Genomic DNA, 15,767 nt, shown 5'->3' on the forward strand with positions numbered 1-15,767 from the left:
AAACCAACCCTGTTACAATGCTAGAGTATTTTGCTTTCATCTTCTGTATAAAGAATAATGTACAGACTATGGGCCAGTGAGATGACGGTGCTTTTCATCAAAGCTGACTGATGATCTGAGTTTAATCCCCAGTACTCACAAGTGGAAGGAGAGAACAGATCATAAACACACACACACACACACACACACACACACACACACACACACACTACTTGTATCCATTTATTTCCTTACTTATTCAAAAAAAATTGACTTAAGTCCAATTTCTATGAACTAGTACTGAACACTTAAAGGAACCAAAGACATAAATGAACCTGTCTAATGAAGTACTCTATTTAAATAAGATAGTCAGATGTAAATAAAAAGTACTCAAGGTAGGCAGCTACTTGAGAGTAAGGACCATGTCCAGTTAACACGTGGATACCCTTAAATATTTGCCAAGTTGTAAACAATAACTAGCAGTATTTACTAGGCAATGGTGGTAGGATCAGGTGCTGATCAGTTCTGTATCAAGAAGAGGTAAGAAGAATGGTAGACTAGGATGTTTCACAGATTTGGAGCTATTTGATTGTTTGGTTTTTAGTTTTACCTAAACAATTTGCTACTCACATAAATGAACTTAAATCTTAGATGTGGACCACAAGTATTGAAACCCAGTCTCACTGACAGATTCCCATTTATACTCTGAGATAGGCTGTGAACTAGACATATAATAGAGCAGTGCAGTGCCAGTTATCAAATGACGATGGCTTCTTTGAAACGACAGCCCAGTAAACATGACACCAACCCCTACAAAAGTCGAGGTACATTAGGTCTACGAGCTCTGGAAAGGAGGGAAACAAGCTAACTACTTTAGACAGATCAGATGACGTTTGATCAAGACATAATTGGCATATGGAAAACTCATGTGATGAACTAGAGAGCAAACACCCATAGCAAAGACAAGAATGCTTTGGGTGCTGAAAGCACGCAGGCTTTCTTCCTGTCAGTCTTAGGACTCCTTAAGATCACCATCTATGGAGTGGTGAAAAAGTTCACGGTCCGGAGGCACTCATTCTTGAGAAGTCAGCAGGAGTGAAGGAGGGCACTACAGAGAAAAGGAAAGTCATCCGTGGGTCAAAAGCAGTTAGGAGTCAGGATGAGCAGGAAGCAGTGACTTAGCTGGTAGCAGCAGTTCACAAGAAAGGGAGAGAATGGTTTAGTAGGCGATAATTATCAAAAGAGACTAGGACCTGGATACAAACAGAGGGCTGTGCAGATTGTGAGAGTGCAGAGTTCATCAGTCTCAACAGGAGGAAGAAGCACATACAGTCAAGAACAGGTGACTATGGACAAAAAAAGTATACATCTGTTCCCGTTTTTAAGTTCTTTCCAGGCCAGGGCCAATTTATTTATCTCTTTAGCCCTATGCCTAGCACTAAATAACACTGTGTTAGGTGAAGATATCAGTTCCAAAATTTTAAAATACACAAACCAAAAGGCACTGAAAACTCATTTTATATATTATGTCCTTTATTTTTTGAGACTGTAATCATTTCTCTTTTCCCTTTCCTCCCTCCAAGCCTTCCTATATACCCCTCCTTGTTCTCTTACAGTTCATGAGCTTTTTCACTAATTGTTACATGAATGTATGTATATGTATTCACTATGTATATGTATATACACATATAATCCTAAATACATATACATTCTGTTTGGTTTGTATAATGTTACTTGTATGTATGTTTTCAGGGCAGACCATTTGGTACTGGGTTACCAATTAATGTGCTCTTTTGATAATCCAAAAGGTCTCAGAAGAAATAATGACTATAAGTCAGATGCAAAAACAGCCACACTTGGGAGATAGCTCTGCTGGTAAAGTGTCACGTAAGCGTGAGCATCTAAGCTATATCCCTATAACCCAGATCCCTATAACCCATGCTTTAAAAAAAAAAAAAAAAAAAAAAAAAAACCCTAGCCAGGGTAGTACATGCACCTGTAATCCCAGCACTGGGGAGATGGAGAAAGGTGGGTCACTGGGGGGTTCCTGGCCAGGCAACCTAACCTAATTGGCAAGCTCCATGCCAAATGAGAGACCTTGTCTCATAAGAAAACAAGGAGGGTGACACGCGAAAAACACCTGAGGGTTGACCTTTGACACTTATATACCCACACATGCACCTGTATACACCAAACCACATCTAAGACGGGTGCACACCACTGCTCCCTACCTACTCATTAGGCTGAGGTGGGAAGTGTTTGATGACTTAAAGCACCCACAGTACCTAACAGGATCCAAGCATCTGCTGAAAATTTGTGCTATGCAACCTCTGAAATAACCGCCTTAAGAATCCTAGGAAGCATATCACAGAACCAAATGCTTAAAATGGACATAACTTAAGGAACCAAGGAAGTAAAATTTTTTATTATACTAAATCAAACCTTCTATAATTTCATTCCCCATGAAACAAGCCAAGCATGGTGGCCCAAGCCTATAATCCCAATACTCAGAGGCTGAGGTAGGAGAACCATACCTGGGCTATGTAATATAAACCTATCTCCAATATTAAATGGTAAGACATTATGTGTCCAAAATTCTTGACATTTATTTTTTAATGTAGAAAGTTTTTACAATTCAAAAGATACAAAAACTAATTAAGTATATAAAATGTAATTTTCATTATTTCATTCAACTATTACCCATAGAAAGAGATGAATTAAAAAGTAGGAAAGGTAGCTGGGAATAAGGTTCTTACCAAATAAGCATGAAGACCAAAGTTTGAGTCATCAGAACCCATGTAAAAGCCAGGCAGACATGGCAGCCACTCACGGTGAGTACACAGGAGGCAGAGATAGACAATCTCCAGAATAAGCTGGCTAGCTAGTCTAGACAATCAGTGAGCTCCTGGTTCAACTGAGAGATCACTGCCTCAATAACTAAAATGTGGAAAGTAACAGAGGAATACATAAGACACACATACGTGCACGAGCGCGCACACACACACAGCCACTCACATGTGACTATGCTTATACATATGCACATATACCATACCAAGAAAAAAATAATAAGTAATTTAGGGGAGGCTGGCCATGGTGGCACAAACCTTTAATCTTAGTATCTGAGAGGCTCAAGAAGTTAGATTTCTATGAGTTCTAGGCTAGCCTGGTCTACATAGTAAGTTCCAGGTAGGCGGGACTACATAGTGAGATCCAGTCTCAGAAAAATAATAAAAATAACAATCATAATTTTTTAAAATAGGAATAACATTGTTTCAATTTCTGGCAATGATGTGTAAAGTTCAAAGAAATGGGGGAAAAAAAGAACAATTTCCTTTTTCTGGAGGTGGGAAGAAATAGGTCTTGCCAGGTTGGCCTACACCACAACTCTTCTTACTTGACCAACCCTTTAAAGACGTTAAGTCCACAGTCAGGATCTACATGACTACTTACTTGTCAAAGCTGGTTAATAACACAAAACAATAGCTCAGAAGAAAAGTAATTAGACATGGCTTTTAAAAATAAAATAGTACACACTATTTTGGAGTGCTCGAAACTCCAGACTTCTTTGTACAACTTTCTTCTCATTCTCCTACGGCTCGTTAACACTCACACCACAAACGCACGTAGGTCTTCTAAGAAGGAGTTCCTTTGCCAATCCAGAGATTTCTGTGGCAATACATACAAGGAAGATATTTAAAATGCACAGGCAACAAATGCTAGCTACTTCATCAGCTGGTGGCCCTTCTCTTCCTGTCTAAGAATAAAAGCCACTAGTGGCATCTGATTTCCCATAACTGTCCATAACTGGTTTCATCTATATATGTGAAGTTCTTTTTAGCAAAGCTCAACCTTTTACTCCTCTTTAGAGATAGGATCCTGCTATTTAGCCTAGGCTGGCCTGGAATTTGTTCTCTTGCAGCCTCAGCCTACAATGCTGGGATTACAAACATGTACTGCCTTGGCTAGTTCTCGATGCCTCTGTACCTGCAAATCCACTCATTCATGATCTTTGGTCTTAATCTCTATCTACTATTTTATTTTTTCCCAGTGTAGGACTGCGTTAGATCAACAATGGCAGCAAGATCAAGAATTGTTTTTATCTAAATACCCCTCCTCTTAAGAATTCAAATGACCTCACCAAGTGTTATGCTTAATTCTTCTGAATGACAACAAAATATTTTATGTAACTTTAAAAATGTTAGAAATGAAAAATAAGTAAGCCATTTTCAATTATTTTCCCCTAGTTTTAAGGTATGACTGGCAGGCAAAAGAGACATGACACATGGCATGGTGTTTGCCATATCTATGTATTGTAGCATAATTAAATTAAGCTACAATAGGACTACCCCATAATACCTTTGGGATCTATTCTCTCAGCCATTTTCAAGAGCCAATCAACATGCTGATGTATAATCATGATGCTATACTACAGACCTCCAGAACTTAATCTGAGACAAAGACTGCTTCATTGACACTTTCTTCCCTTTGTCTAGCTGCTAGAAAACTTGCTTCTCCACATGTGGGTCACCACGCCCTCGGGGGCCTCATACCAGAGATCCTGCATAGCACATACTTACATTAAAATTCATAACAGCAGCAAATTACAGTTATGAAGTAGCAACAAAGTAATTTTATGATGAGGAGTCCCCACAACTTGAGGAACTGTATTAAAGGGTCACAGTGTTAGGAAGGCTGAGACCCACTGATAGCATCTCTCCATTCTCTAGTCCCTGTGATTCTTTGATAGTTTATAGTCTGTTAGCCTGTCTGTAAGGGAAAACATTTTTAAACACCTGCTCTAACACATATATTTTTTATTCTTATAAACTGATTTATACCATTATAATTATATAGACCTTTTATATGTACATATATATAAAATCAAAAAGATTAAGGGGAAAGATTGAAAACATAATTAGCTTCTACTATTAATTTACTATAGAAAATTTGGCATTTCCTCCTCTAACTCTGGAAATACGGTAAGCATACTTTATTGGTGACCACTGGTCTGAATGCTGAAAGCTCATTTAAAAATAAAAGCGTTCACCACATAGCTTAAGCACTGACGAACAGTTTGTTCCTATTAAAGCTTGCCTTACATATTATTCCTATTAAAGCCTGACTTTCAAATTCTTCAAGCTCTCATTAACATTTTTTTTTTTTGCAGTGTTGGGAATCAAACCCAGGGCCTTGCATTCGCTAGGCTAGTGCTCTACTACTGAGCCACACTCCTAGCACAGCCAAGTCACCCTTAATGCTGTCTAGTATTCACTAACTCATGAATTCAAAGGCTAAGCTCTAGCTATAAGAGCCAATAGATTTAGTGGTAAGATCTGAGCCTAACCACAGCACAAATCTTTTGTGCATATTCTATGTGTATATGTATTTCTCCAATTTCATTTGGAAAAAACAAACAAACAAACAAACAAACAAATGTATAAGATTCCAAGTAAAATACAGCCTTATTGACACTGATAATTTTATGTACTGTATGGTTATATTATTCATTTTAATACCTAGATTCCAGTGAATATATTTCAAAGAATCATCAAATAGACTAATGACTAAATCAAGCATCCTTTTTTCTAATGTAACAACAACAACAAAAAGTAGAGATAATAGAAGAAAAGTTTGTATAGTTCATTCTACCATTAAACAAAGTAAGAAAACATATTCAACACTCTGCCCAAGTACAAACAATGCAGTAGGCAATGGTCTTTCTAAAACCTGACAATGTAAAAGAAACTTCAAGAAAAAGGCCAGCCAGCAGTGCTTCAGTTTGCTGTACAACAGCACCACCAGGTGGTGGTTTATGCAATCTTCAGTCGAGCACCTTCCATTATAGGAACTTGAGGCAATCCAATGCATCTTCTGATACCTCTGATAATTAGAAATAAACTCCAAAATTTTAACTAGTGATATTTTTGTCTACTCTATTTTCATGATTATGAGAAATACAGAACAAACTAATCACTTTTCTAGTTGACAACTTTTCAAAGGTTTTAAAATAAATATCCACTTTCTCAAGTGTGGTTTTAATTTTGTTAACATTACAACTTTAAAGAAGTAATGGAAGCATAGATTTTACTTAATTTTTGAAGTTACAATACCTATAAGTTGCACATATCCCGAAGACATGAATAATTTAAATACAGACCTGTATTTTAACATTGCTGAATGTTCTCATAAATAAGTCTGTAGGAAAATAACTCATTACACTACCAAAGATGGGTTTAAAAGTTTAAAAAAGTTTTCTATACATTATCTTCATTAAACAGAAATTTTCACTTTTTGATCTATAGCAAAATGATCCATTTTTAAAATTTAAACACACATGTCTATTTTAAAAGTAGCACTAAGTCTTTTCAACAATACAGTAACTGATATTCTAGGAAATCTTAAGATCTCAAGCTCACCATAAGCTTACACAGGTGCATACTCATGTATACACATATACATGGTTGTGCTAAAAGACAAAGCTGTAATTGATATATCTCCTCATATAACTACCCTCTGGCTGAGAATGAATGATTTAAGAAATAATTTCTAACAGAAGAGTTTTAATTTTGTTACAGTTCCAATCAATCAAACAATATTAAACCTGCATATAAATATTTTCATGGTAAAAGTAGATCTCTATTAGCATCAGTACAGTAGAGGTTATTTATGAATTCAATATTCATCTTTAGCACTGCTAGTTTCAAAAATGCTATTTCCTATCAGTACTTAACAAAGAAATACCAACTTAACTGAGAGTGAATGTCCAACTCCTACCTGGATAACTACTCAAATAATACTTCAGCCTTTTAGAAACTGAAAAAAATCAAAAAGGTAATTTAAATTACATGTCTGTTCCATACAGAAATAATAGGTCATAATAAGATTTATCCTGAAAGAACAAACAGAAAACTCAATGCTACTTCATATTTTGGTCTATTGAACTTTAGAACTAACTAAACTTGAATAATTAATCTTAAATTTTCAAGCCATTAAAATGACAATGCATTTCCAAGGAGTATTACATTCTTTTGTTTTGTTTGTTTTTTTTCTAGACCAGGTTTGTTTCTCTAGGTAGCTTTGGTTGTCCTGGAACTTGCTCTGAAGACCAGGCTGGCCTGAAACTCATAGAGATCCTCCTGCCTCTGATTCCCAAGTATTGGGATTAAAGGAGTGCACCACCACTGCCTGGCATTATGTTTTATTTTGACTAAGCTTATTGTGAGCAGAATGGCTAACTATGTAGGAAAATTTCCAGATATACCATTACATTTTCAGAGTTTTACAAATTACAAATAGAAAACATTTTTTTTTCATTTAGAAAAGTGGGGGTGCTTTTTTTTTTGAGCCTGAAGAATTTCTATTTCCTAATAAACCATAGTTTCTTAGGTAACCCCATGAAGTTACTTACAATCTGGTTCAGACCAGTTTTTCCAGAATTTACCTGAAAGATGTTCTGCATAAATAAAACTTGCAGATAATTCATTCTTATCCTACTAGGCAGCAAAGCATTTTATATTTTACTTAGGAACATTTTCTTAAAAACAACTTTACTTCTGTTTTCTTTTAAAAGGGGGTGGAACTGGATTGTGATTCAATAGTAGACCACTGGTTTAGCATACATGAATTCTTTGTGGGTTCCATCCTCATCCATGAAATAGGACGAAAACCAACAGCAACAACAAAAAATGCTGAAAATGTAACTTTTCTTCAGATTAGTTACCACCGTTGTACAAACTGTTTTGCACAGTAGCCTTTTTATGCTCTGACCTCACCTTTCTTAGGTGTGGCTATTGCCAAGAGTGTGCTCCCCATGCTTATGTGAGAAACTCAGTATATAGAAACAAATCGCATAGTTTTTCTGGCATATCGCTACTTGGGTCCTTTCTCTTCCTCTTGGTTTTTCCATAGCAAGTTTTCAAATGATTAGAGTTACTTATTGTAGGAAAATCACAGCAAAACGGCTATTTCTACTGCAATGGAGTTCTTAAGAACTCTGGGCATCTGAACATGGAGTCAAAATACATCTTCCCTTAGAAAATTAGCCTTGGTGTAAATTGTACAGTACAGTTTCTGGCTTCTTTTCTACTGGTACCAGAATCAACCTCCCTTATTTTAGCCTTTTCTATTCTTCATATGATAGTATTTTCCCCTAGATAATCTAATAGCATACTCACATTCTCTTTGCTCAGTCAATACCAAGAACTTTAGGAACAAAGGAAAGTGGTAACAGCAGGCTGAGTGTGGTGGTTATATGCCTATTCATAACACTCCTGAGACAAAGGCAAGAGGAGCATGAGTTGAAGGCTAGCCTGGCTACAAAGTAGGACTCTGCCTCACAAATAAAAAGAAAAGATACAATAGCACTGTGGCCTAATTATATGTGAAGTGTAAAGAGGGTTGGATGATCATAGTTATACTAACTGAAAACAATGTGTTTATAGCTTGTATTTCTATGACAAAGAAATGCTGATAAACCAAATCTCAGTTTCTATCTGTGAGGATACTCAGTAGTCAAAGTACAAATTTTGTTTGGCTACTTATGAGCCTAACACTAGAGAATTTCTAAAAAGCACTGGACAATTTCCAAAAGCATCAGAAATATTAATAAACACCAATGCATTTTTAAAATCTAGATGGTATATATATTAATTATACATAACAGATTACAAAATTATACATATTTCACTTTGTTAGTCTATTATCAATTAACAAAGTGAAGCTTCAGGACTTCTGCCTAAAAGAAATAAAAACCTGCTTCTCTCTACTGAGAAGTTCCTATAGCTCAAGTTTTACAGAAATTTTAAGTCATCATTTTAATGAATAGAAAAAACATGAGATGATACATGAACAATAAATAAAATTTTTCTAATGAAGATAAGAATTTTTAAAGCATTTAAATTATGAGCCCTATTGATATATAAGGCTTAAATAAATTAAAGTTACCACTTTATACCTACTAGCTTGTTATGTCAAAACCAATTTAAAGAAAGGAAATTCTTCTCTGAAGAAGAAATTAATTAAGGAAAAATATCTTGGCAAAGGGAGAAAGGGTATTATCCTACAAAGTTATCATCTTTGTTCCACATATAACCCAGAGACACCCAGCTAACTTACTTCCATCTTGCAATTGAAAATACACAATAGAAATCACTAAAATAAAAACCATTCAAGATGGTAAAACCTTTCTGGTGGCAACTGTAGCCAACCACACAACACTCAGGCCACCCAGTAGCTAAGAAGACATGCTCATGGACAAATAGGGTACTCCATTTCCCTCTCTGTAAAGCGGGGTGAATTTTCAAACTGGAAATTTACTATTGGTAAAAGCCATATAAAATTAAGAATTTGATCCATACCTTGCTTTGACTCCAAACCTTCTGGTTGTTTGCTTTCTCTCAGGGATGAAGCAGAATCTACACAGGTGTCTTGCCTAAGCAATAAAAATAAAAACTTTACAAACTGGATTCAATAATTTACTGTCCAAGTTCTGAGAACTATGCTAGGTACCAGGGAGATAGGGTGAATTCCAAGCCCCAGGGTATAATTTAGTACTAGGAGAAGTCAGAACCGTGTATACATGTGTCAAAAGAAGCAATTATAGAGAAATAATATGTGATGTACTTCTTTGTAAAATCAAGAAGAAAACCTAGGGGAACATGGATGCAATTTTTTTTCCCCAAAACTCTGTAGGGAAGCTGATGGAAGAAATCACAACTCACAGCAGTATCCAATAATTTTCCAGTTTTCACAGTTAAATGTAATGGGCATTTTAGCATTCAAATTACTTTATATTCTTCTAATTTCATACCTCAAATGCTTTGATGTCTACTGTATGTGGAAAATACATTTGATGTGTATGTATGTATATATATATATATATACATATATAATCAAAGTAAATAGATTAAATATAAGAACATGCAAAAAGTTTCCCTATACAACTTGCAGCAGAGTTGAACAGTGCTGTACCATCTCAGTGCTGATGCTACAAACACCTTTTCAACAGAGTTAAGATACTATTTGTGAGTATTCAAGTGAGATAAGCAATGACCTTCTCAAATCAGATAACTATTTCCTTCTGAGAATCTTTATTGGTACCCTGAAAGAAGCATTACAGGAATAATTTGGGAAATGTTGCTAATCACAAAATTATTTTATCTAGTTATCAGTAGCACAAGTCTTTCAAGTAACCTAAGAATAAAACAGAACTGCAAGTATTTCTTTGCCAAGTTTACTCTTTACAATCAATGTATTTGGCAAGTATGTATTTATTTTGCATTAACAAATCATGATTACAAACCCAAACTCAAACAGAGACTATAATATCATGTTTTTGGAACCAGGCATGGTGGTGCACATCTATAATTCCACCACATGGGAGGATGAGGCAGAAATAGCTATATCTATCTAAAAAAAAATTTATTTGGCTCTGGTACTAATAATAACTTCTGTGAGATTTGTAGTTGCCATGACTCCATTTTTAATGTTTCTCTGCTATCTAATGTCACCTACTCATATTGTATTCTTTCATTATAATGACTGGCAAGTCGCAAGGAGGGTATCAAAAATTCTCCTTGATATTTCAGAGACAAAAATACAGAGTTTTGCAAGGAATAAAGTTAAAATGTTCTACCTCAAGCATCCTAGTAAACTCAGATATTATCTACCCCAAGCACTGATCAACCTTTACAGAAAACATTACATCCTCAAATGGCACATAATTCTTTAGCTACACACACATAAACCTAAAACCACAAAAATATGCATTTGTATCAAAATGACAAAGTATTCCATTAAAATATGTAATCTTTATGATTTTAAGTATCAGTATTTTTAAGTTTAATTAACATTAATATACCAAAATTGCCACCAACAAAATATGGTATCACTGGTAAAAAGTATGCAGGACATTTATAATACTCCAAAGATGACACAACAAAATCTCTGCAATCTAGCTGAGAATGTGTAGCCTATATCATGACAAATCATCAGACAAACCCATTACTGAAATGCTTTTCAATAAGGGAAGTTCAACATTTTTTCAAGAAAGACAAAAGGCTATGGAAATATTTCAGGTCAAGGAATCTAAATAGTCATGACAATTAAATATTACAAATGACCGGGCTAGAAGGGGAATAAGGGTGAAGTGAACTGAGTCAAGAGAAATTGAGATACTGATGGTAGACAGATAAAAGCCTTTTATGAATGTTAAATTTCCTGAAATTGATACTCACAGTTATATAAAGGTTAGGATTGTTCCTTTGAATACACAGTGTAGCATTTAGGGATAATGTGTTACATCACAAGGTGACTTAAGCATCAAATGTTCATTCAGACATAAAAATTACACATGTAGGTCCTGAGAAATGGCTCAGCAGGTAAAGGTGCTTGCCACCCAAGCTTGATACCCTGAGTTTAATCCCTGGAACCCATGTAAACATAGGAGAGGAAATACTTGTTCTTTGACCTCCACACATGTGCAGACATACATACATCATACACAAAAATATTAAGATTTTTTAAAAGTATATGTATATATAAATAAAAGGTGTGTAAAAAGGATAAAATGTTAATAAAAAGTAAATCTAGATAAATGTTTTAAGGATTTCACCTTTACTAGTCTGATTTTTACAATGAATTTAGTCTAAAATTACTTCCAAATAAAATGTTTAAGTACAAATGCAATAAAAACTGATCAAAGTCCCTAAAATATTCTTCAAATAAGACTCTTTAAAGATTATCTACTGTTATAAACCATTTATTTGCATGCCCAATGAGAATATACATAAAATTCTATTTTAAGTTAGGTTTGATCAGGCTGTTGAAGTCACAAAACAGAATTTCCATAAATAGCTATAGTACACCACCCTGTGGCAGAAACATGAAAAGACAGATTTTTTTTTTTAAATCAGAAGTAGCTCTTAATGATTTAAAACTTACAAATCAGTACTAAGCAGAGCAGGGTGATGCATGCCTGTAATCCTAGTACTCAAAGAGGAAGGGACAGGAAGATTGCCAAAAGTTCAAGGCCAGCCTGAACTACAGAGGGAGACCTTGTCTAAAAATAAACAAGCAAATAAAATAAATACAAATCAAAACTAATACTAGATTATTGTAAGATGTGAAATTCACAACTAAAATTGTCACACAGGCTTAGTTCTTTAACACAACTTAAAATTTTTCACTAAACAGTAGAGAAAACAAGAGATTCACAAAAACATGTTAAAGTCTAAGAACACTACAACATGCATATATTTCTCTCTTTCAGGTTTATAAGAAGTCTGAGTCTACTTTATAATAATAAAATAAAATATGCTAGTTGCCCAAACTAGGAAAAACTAAGAAAAAACCTGCAATTGATATTTAAAGGCTATTTGACTGTACTTTGTACTAAACACTTTAAAACTAAGACTATTAGAGTAAACCACTGGAGAATGAAGAGAACTTAAGGGAGGAAAGCACACCGAAAAGCCAGTGTGACTAAGAGTCTACAGTGATCTTTGTGATTCTATTTAAAACAAGGGAGGAATAAGCTTGATTTTATTTTTACTTTCCTAATTCTCTCCACCTGCATTCTTTCTTTAACACAGCTTAATTTACAATGACCTTGTTATAAGAGGACTCTATTTGCAGCCCTAACTTACGTTCTCAAACTGACATAAGCCCAACTTTCTTTTTCATGACACTACTACTCCCTCTTTAAAATAATAATAATAATAATAATAATAATAATAATAATAATAATAATAATTTTTACTGATTCTTAGGGAACTTCACATCATGCACCTCAATCTCCCCCATTTCTCAGTCCTTCCATATCCACCCTTCACCCTCACAGTGCCCCCCAAAAAAATAAAAAACTAAAAATATTAATTAAAAAAGGCAACCCAATTCACTCCTCCGTCTTTCCTGCCTCTCCATCACCTCTTCATTTGTCTTAGTGGCACTGGGTCTGTGGTGTGTCATGCAGTAGATCCTTTCATCCAAACAGCTTTACTTAACAAATGTTCTTTGTAATGAGTTGTTGGTCAGGTTCAAGGCCTCTGGCTTCTGGGACACTATCAATACTGAACCCTCACCAAAACTCCTCAGATACCCTGTTGTTGCCCGAGTCATGGAGATCCTGCAGCTATGGTTCCACAGGACCAGTCCCTCAGAGAGATCCAGCAGGTCATAGATGAGATAGAGGTTGGAATAGGTCAACTCAAAGCACTGGATGTGGGCCTGGTTGGTAGCTAAGTTGGTCAGTCCGGGCCTCAGCTGGGATTGACCCCCTCAGGCGAGATATGGAGATAGCTCTGCAGCACACACACCATCCGGTGTCAGCTCTCCCATGCCCATGGTGAGGGGCGGACCCATCTCTCCTGAGTACAGGGCCAGCTCCCCCAGGGCTGGGGTGATCAGGGCCAGCTCCCCGTATAGGGCAGAGCCAGCTCTCCCAAGGCCGGCGAGCTCAGTATGGCCCTCAGATTTCAACATATTCTCCCTTCACCCCCACCCAGGATAACATGGGCTACAGACCCCAGCTGTAGCAGGACCACGGACGCAGGCATGGCCCTCGGCAGCTCGAGCCCGACAATACCATGGTCCCGATAGCAGTGCAGGCCACCCAGATCTGCAGGGCCCCGTGGCAGCATGGCCCTTTGACATTAACATGGCCACAAGGGGCAGCCTAGACCCCAGGCATGTGGCCTTTGGTGGCAATACGGGCTAAAAACATCAACACAGACCGCAACTGTGGTAGGGCCATGGATCCAGACATTGTCCTCAGCAACAGCCCTGCCTAGATGTCACCATGGCCCCACATGGCAGTGCAGGCCACTCAGAGCAGCGTAGCCCTGGCAGCAGCATGACCCTCAGGTACCAACATGGCCCCAGGTGGTGGCCCAGATCCCAAGCATCTACATAGCCTTCGATGGTAACAGGAGCCACAGATATCAACAGAGACTCTGGCTATGGCAGAGCCACAGACCCAGACAGGGCCCTCAGCAGCAGCTCGGGCTGAATGTCACCAAAGCCCTCGATAGTACTCTTTCCTTTCTTACAACACAATGTTTTTTGAAAATGACATTAACACACTGGGGAAATTTATGGAACTTAATCAAGAACAACTATGTATGAATTAACAAAAGCTTGAAACATATTTGTGTGTGTGTGTGTGTGTGTGTATGTGTGTGTGTGTGTGTGTGTGTGTCACACGAAGTTGCTCAAGGAGGCCAGAAGAGGGTATCAGATTCCCTGGAGCTGGAGTTACAGAAAGTTAGGAGCAGCTGACATGGGTGCTAGGAACTCAGTTCCGGTCCTCTGCAAGAGCAACAGGTATTCTTGATGGCTGAGCCAGCTCTCCAGCCCTTAAAATGTATTTCTAAAGGGAGAGGAAGAGTAATCAATTTCTTGTCCAAATGAAAAGTGTTAGGAAAATCTCTCAACAAAAAGATCAACAAGACAAAGACAGTCTGATTTTTCCTCAAAGGGCAAAGGTAAACTAGCAAAACCAGGTAAACTGGTAAAATAAAGGATATATATAGTGCTAGATTCTCTCCACACTCTTCAATATACAAGAAGAACAAAGGAAATGTAATGGAAAAAGGACAGCCTTTGAACTAATGCTGTTAGTCAGTTAAACAGCTTACAGATGATCTTGATCCATACTTTATATCATATGCAAATAGTATTTCTGAATGGCTACAGACCCAAATGTCTAAATCTGTAAACCTTTGGAAAACACAGGAAAATTTTTGGTTTCTGCTAGGATAAGCAAACAGCAGAAACAAGAGACCTGATAATCTGAGTTCAATTACTGGATCCTGCAGTAGAAGAGAATCAACTTTCCAGGGTTGTCCTCTAACCTCCACCCATGTGCCATGGCTATTGCACCTGTACTTACTTCACACACACACACACACACACACACACACACACACACACAGAGAGAGAGAGAGAGAGAGAGAGAGAGAGAGAGAGAGAGAGAGAGAGAGAGAGAGAGAATAAAATAATTTTAAAACATGGCCTACAAATAAAAATAATTACTAAGCTGGATTTCATCAAAATTTAATATTTCTTTTTTCCAAAAAGACTAAGACAATGAAAAGCCAAATCACAGAGTGGAGAAAGTAATTGTAAGCCACATTATCTGATAAAGAACATGTATCCAAGTCAGGTGGCTAGCATGTGCCAACAACCCCAGATATTTGGAAAGCTGATGCAGGAGGATTACTTAAGCCCAGGAGTTGAGTTCAGTCTGGACATCACAGTGCTTCTTGTCTACAACAAAACAACTTGAATCTGGAATATATAATAACTGTAGTTTGATGTGAGGTTTCCCCTATAGGATCCTGCATTTGAACACACGATCCTCAACTGGTGACAGTGTTTAGGAAGGTTATGGAACCTTTAAGAGAAAGAACCTTACAGAGGAAGTGTGTCACTGGAGGTGCACTTTGAGATTTTATAGGCTGGCCACACTTCCTGATTTCTCTCTCTGCTTCTAAGCTGCCAATACAACTTGAGAGGCCAGCATCCTGCTCCAGGTGCCATGGGTTCCACGCCATGATGAACTGTAATCGTTCTGGAGCACCCAGTCACAAACTTTTCTTCCTTAAGTTGTTTTATTATGGTAACAAAAGAGCAACTAAGAAAATTATAATAGGAAACAATAAAAGATTAAAAAAATACCTTCAATTGAGGGAGACATATAGATGGCAAATTGAAAAGGCAATTGGAATCCAACACCCATTGTTATTGGGGAAATGTACACTTAAACCATAATGTGATATATTACACATTAG

At 36.8% G+C, this 15,767-nt stretch overlaps 1 protein-coding gene across 13 annotated transcripts in view; it reads right to left on the reverse strand.

Annotated features, from left to right (window-relative positions):
* The window catches only part of Caap1 (caspase activity and apoptosis inhibitor 1), a 100,693-nt gene that overhangs the window by 52,797 nt on the left and 32,129 nt on the right, over positions 1–15,767 (reverse strand). For 6 of the 13 annotated variants that reach the window (XR_013049210.1, XR_013049208.1, XR_013049209.1 and 3 more), the window contains exon 5: positions 9,336–9,409. The exons of 1 other annotated variant lie outside the window; for it this stretch is intronic. Coding sequence is in view for 2 of the 12 variants with exons in the window: in XM_006974012.3 (XP_006974074.1) it covers positions 9,336–9,409 (74 nt within the window). In the remaining 10 variants the exon portion in view is untranslated. Of the gene's footprint in view, positions 1–3,513; positions 3,646–6,753; positions 6,793–9,335; positions 9,410–15,767 lie in introns of all 13 variants that reach the window. 6 more of the 13 variants (XR_013049215.1, XR_013049211.1, XR_013049213.1 and 3 more) reach the window with 3 other exon arrangements.

This window comes from Peromyscus maniculatus, chromosome 2 (assembly GCF_049852395.1).
Source record: "Peromyscus maniculatus bairdii isolate BWxNUB_F1_BW_parent chromosome 2, HU_Pman_BW_mat_3.1, whole genome shotgun sequence".
Classification (NCBI taxonomy): domain Eukaryota; kingdom Metazoa; phylum Chordata; class Mammalia; order Rodentia; family Cricetidae; genus Peromyscus; species Peromyscus maniculatus.